The 4,498-nt window shown below is 40.4% G+C and overlaps 1 protein-coding gene across 1 annotated transcript; it reads right to left on the bottom strand.

Moving 5' to 3' along the window:
* Nucleotides 1-208: 208 nt before the first annotated feature.
* Nucleotides 209-2,587, bottom strand: LOC125439436 (cation channel sperm-associated auxiliary subunit delta-like). The gene has a single exon (XM_048508541.1). The coding sequence runs from the start codon at nucleotides 2,585-2,587 to the stop codon at nucleotides 209-211; it is 2,379 nt and encodes a 792-aa protein (XP_048364498.1).
* Between the last annotated feature and the right edge of the window lie 1,911 nt (nucleotides 2,588-4,498).

Genomic DNA, 4,498 nt, shown 5'->3' with positions numbered 1-4,498 from the left:
TATGGGAAAATATATACAAAAGGTTTTTATAAAATAATTAAAGGCAGAGGGGAAAAAATTAAGGTAGTTCTTTTTGGCATATTGTGCTTAATATCTTGAATTTTGTTTAAAAACAGCACCAGCCCTAAAGATAAGTTCCTAACAGATTCCCCCCGGCCCCTGGCCCATGCTCAGTTTCATTGAACATGGCATTTCTCAAATATTATCTCTAAAGAAATTTCATTTTTGCATTTCCATGCAACTGTAGTAATTTAGGGAAGAAATATCCCATCAAAATTAAACCTAATATGAGAATCAGAAAACCAATCAGCATACCTGCTGCATTTATCTGAGATTTTGGGAAGGCACCATGCACATAGACGCTGAGAAGGGTTGATAGTTCACAGTAGCTATATATTGTATCTACAACAATGACTTTGAAGACATATATGCCATTGTACTGTGAAAATACAACTCTATTATCTTCATTGAGGTTTAGAATTTGATACTTTATCGATGGTGATTCTAATGGTCGCACTTGATTGGGCACTTTGCAGCTCTCATAGTTTGTTCTGGACCATGCAGTATGTGGATCTGGATGAAGTTGCAATTCAAACATAGTGCTCCAGTTTTGAGGCTGTGAGATACATTTAGCTTCTGATGCAGTCAAGAGATAATCATAATTATGCATTCCGTTTGTTTCAAACAATACAAAGTCTGCAGAAACATATTCCACAAATTCATCATTTTCCCATAGTTCAAGAGTTGGAAGCCATGGGCTATCATAATACAACAGGACTGGACATCCAAGATGTTCATAAGAATAGGAAACATTAAGGTCCTCCTGGTCTAGATCTTGTCTCCCGAGGAATCTTGGATCGTATACATCTTGCTTAATTATGTAACTGAAACTGTCCTGCAGGTTTGTTTTATTAAAGAGTCCTTTGTCGCACACAGTTCCATTTTTAAAAGGTCTTATATGTTTAGTAGGCGGGCAGTCCATTGCAATAAGAGCTGTCAATGGATGCATGTCAATGCAAAATATGCCTTTGTTGTAGATATCCACAGTGAGAGTAGACATTCCAGCTGAAGAAACTTTATCATGAAACTCAGACTCAGCCATGCCTGAATTATGTTGTTGTAGCAATATAATCTGTAAGTTAAATTTAATGTTCCCATCTTTGGTATAACCTTCCTGGTTAACTCGTGCCAGAAATCCCAATGCATGAGGATTGCTTACAGTTACATATGGAAAAGCCCCAGTGCCTGGCTTGGGCACAAAAGTGACATTAAAGTGAAGCTTTTGCTTCATGTCTATATAGAACATCTTCTCATGGAAATCACCACTTAAGATCTCTACAGGACAGGGTGTCAGGTGTGGGTGCAGATCCATGAGCCTGTTCTGCAAGTTGATGATGCATTTGTGAAAATTGTGAAATCCCGTTTCATTTCTGGAGACAGGGGTTAAGATGGTAAGCATTCCAGTATTATCAAACATCAGCACTTCATGTGTGGAAACCGTACTACCATTTTTGTCACCAATGAGTACCATTTTGGAAAAGACTATATCCAGGCTTCCATAGAAAAGCTTCTGATTTTTGGTGAGGGCTGCAATCTCATTGCTGGTGGCAGCCACATTAACAACACCTTGGCTATGCAAAGGAAGTGATGCATTTGGATAGTCTTCCGTAGGGTAAACATCAATGTTTTCTGTTGTCAGTCCATTGTTAGAGGATAATAAAAAGATATTCTTGGTATGAATAATGATGAAACCTCTCAGACCAGGGGGAACTGTAATCGTATGTTCTTCATCCTTATCTGTGTCAAAGGGTGTTCCTTGGTGGCTGTATTCATTATATCCAAGACTGTATACAAAATTAGCGATTGTCATGTTATTTTTAGTCTGACTGATAAGCATTCCAAGTCGTGATAAGGTAACAAAATTGTAGGCACTAACCAGTGTGCCATCCAGCAACGGGCTCATTTGTAAAGACTTAAATGTGTAGCCTCCGTCTTCTGAGTAGAAAATGGGGATGGCAGAGATCAAATTGCCTTTCCCATATGCCAAAACAAAAGTACTGATATCATCGCATTTAGGATCGCTTGGAGCATAGCAGCATATAGTATTTGTGATCTCAGTAACTCGACTATTGATTCCTTTTGATTGTTTCCATGACTTAAATGGCTTATAAAAATAAACAAAGACTTTCCCATTTATTGCCAATACGACGTGATTCCCCTGCACAAACACTGCAGCACTGACCTTGGCAGGTGCGGTAGCTAGAGTTACTGGAATGGTCAAGGGCAGAAGGCTACTCTCAAATCCATCAAAACTGAGAAAAACCTGTTTCCCAAGGTAAATGGCTGGAGAAACACTGCCAACAAAATTATTTCTGCATGGGTGTTGCAGCACAGTAGCGTAAGGACTCCCGTAAAGGAGCTGAGTTCCTTTTGCTACTATCTGTGAATGGAAGCTTTGGCTTGAATATACCAGTCGCTCACTGCTGCATGGCCAGGAACCATTATTCACCTGAGCCAAACCCAGCAAGAGCCTTACTAATAGGGCCAGGCAGATGCCAAATTTCCACAGTGCTATGGTCTGAATCATTCCCTTTGGCCAGTAGGTGGATGGATTAAAGTACCAGAAGCTGCAGCATCTCTCAAAATTATCCTCTCAACTGTTACTCTGGCAGCAGATTCCGAGGCAGTTGGCTGTGTTAAAGCGAGATGGAAGAACAGCATGAAAGGCTGGACGTATGAGGTTGGCTGTGTTTTGTGAGGGCATGTGTTTCTACTGCTCTAGGATTTGCAGTTGACTAGCCTGGCTGGAAGGAAAGAGACTGGGAGCAACAGATTAAGGGCTTAGTTGTTCTGGGGACACACAAAGAATCATGTGATTTGTATATATATGCTGTTTATGCTGGTTCTGAGTAGTGTTTGCTTGGGGGTAGGGAGGGAATTTTTGTTTCAGTGCTTGTGATGGTTTTCTGCCATTCCTTCTGACCAGCTACAACAATTTCTCCTTGCCTCACAGAAAACAGAATGGAACAGAAAAAGTTTTCTTCTGAAGTTGTAATACGGGCAACACAGAGGTGAAATACATTTGCTGAAGTAAACTGAATGTACCCTTAGTGTGACTTCTCCATAATTTCTTTCTGGCAAGTACAACAATTTTGTTGATGACATTTCTTCAGCCCTGGTGGCAAATGAGGGTCTTCTGGTAAGGAAATGGTAATATTTTCTCACTATATGTAGGAGATAACACCCAATACAGGAATAATTGTCACACTTATGATCCAGTAATTGAAATTGGGAGTATGATTGGGAAGTGGGGTAAGGAATGATTAGAAATTTTAAAACTGGTTCTGGTGGGTTTTCTGGGCTGTGTGGCCGGGGTCTGGTGGATCTTGTTTTAAAACTGTTCATCATCATGACTTCTGTGCAGTCACACACTGGAAAAGCAGTCTATACCAACTAACTGCCTTTTTCAGATGATTGACTTCAGCACTCTGACCACACATATTGGGAATTTGCAGTACACATGATCCTCCCAGAATGTGCGATTGAGGTTTTGTGTAAATGGGCCACACCTGTAGTTTCCATCTGTGTAGTTCTTTGTTTGCACAAATTGAACCCCAGATTTTTAAAGTAACTCATTCATGCATACTAAAGCTGTATGAGCTTGGAAAATACTTTTTGTTGCCCATTTCGCATAAAATTGTAACTATGCATATTGAAAGCATCATTTTTGATGTAAAAAATTGCTCCCTTGTTTCCTATTCTATACATGAGGTAAATACATGAACAAAAACCATGACTACATCCTTCACCTTTGATTTGATCTTTTGAAAATTTCTCCTAAGCATCTCCTCTTCCTGTTGCTTGACAACTCAGAATGGTCTGGGCAGAAGAGTTATTCTTAGTGGTTAATGGAATTTCAAGTAGAGTACAATGATCTCAAAGCATAGCAGGTTCATACCTTAAAGCATGCTGAAGTCAGTATGTTTGCATTGTTAAAAGTAATATTCAGTAGTCAATTGGTGATTAAATAGTAAAAAACAAGTAACATTTTAAAAAAACTATTCACTCACTGTGGGCTTTTTCGCACACAAGGTTTGCTCTGGAATTAATGCAATCCGCATCGACATCCTGACCTTTTTGTTTCAGTTTTGTCGCTCGACATCATTCACATATGACTCAGTTGATATGGATCTTCTTCTTGCTCCAGAAACCCCTGTGGTTTGCATTGCCGCAGAATGCAATACAAACGGAAGTCCTGACTGGCTGCTGTGCCGTCCCTGGGCGTGTTGTTTGTGATGCTTGGCCCCGTCATCATGTGCTCACGCTGTGATGTGGCAATGAGATGACGACACTCCACTCTTCCTATTGGCTACCCTGTCCCTGCCTCCCTGTTTGCCCTCCCCACCAGCATTAGTGGCACTTATGCTGGTGGGCTGGGTGAACATACCAGTGTGGCTCTACTATGGCTACAAGAGTTGATTTGCCCATTCTCCTGAAT

Source organism: Sphaerodactylus townsendi, linkage group LG09 (genome assembly GCF_021028975.2).
Source record: "Sphaerodactylus townsendi isolate TG3544 linkage group LG09, MPM_Stown_v2.3, whole genome shotgun sequence".
In the NCBI taxonomy this organism is placed as follows: Eukaryota; Metazoa; Chordata; class Lepidosauria; order Squamata; family Sphaerodactylidae; genus Sphaerodactylus; species Sphaerodactylus townsendi.
Note: the sequence above shows the minus strand (reverse complement) of the source record. Positions and strands in the feature narration are given on the sequence as shown.

Excerpts from the sequence above, each read along its gene's own strand:
- LOC125439436 (XM_048508541.1), bottom strand. The coding sequence starts at position 2,587 with ATGATTCAGACCATAGCACTGTGGAAATTTGGCATCTGCCTGGCCCTA.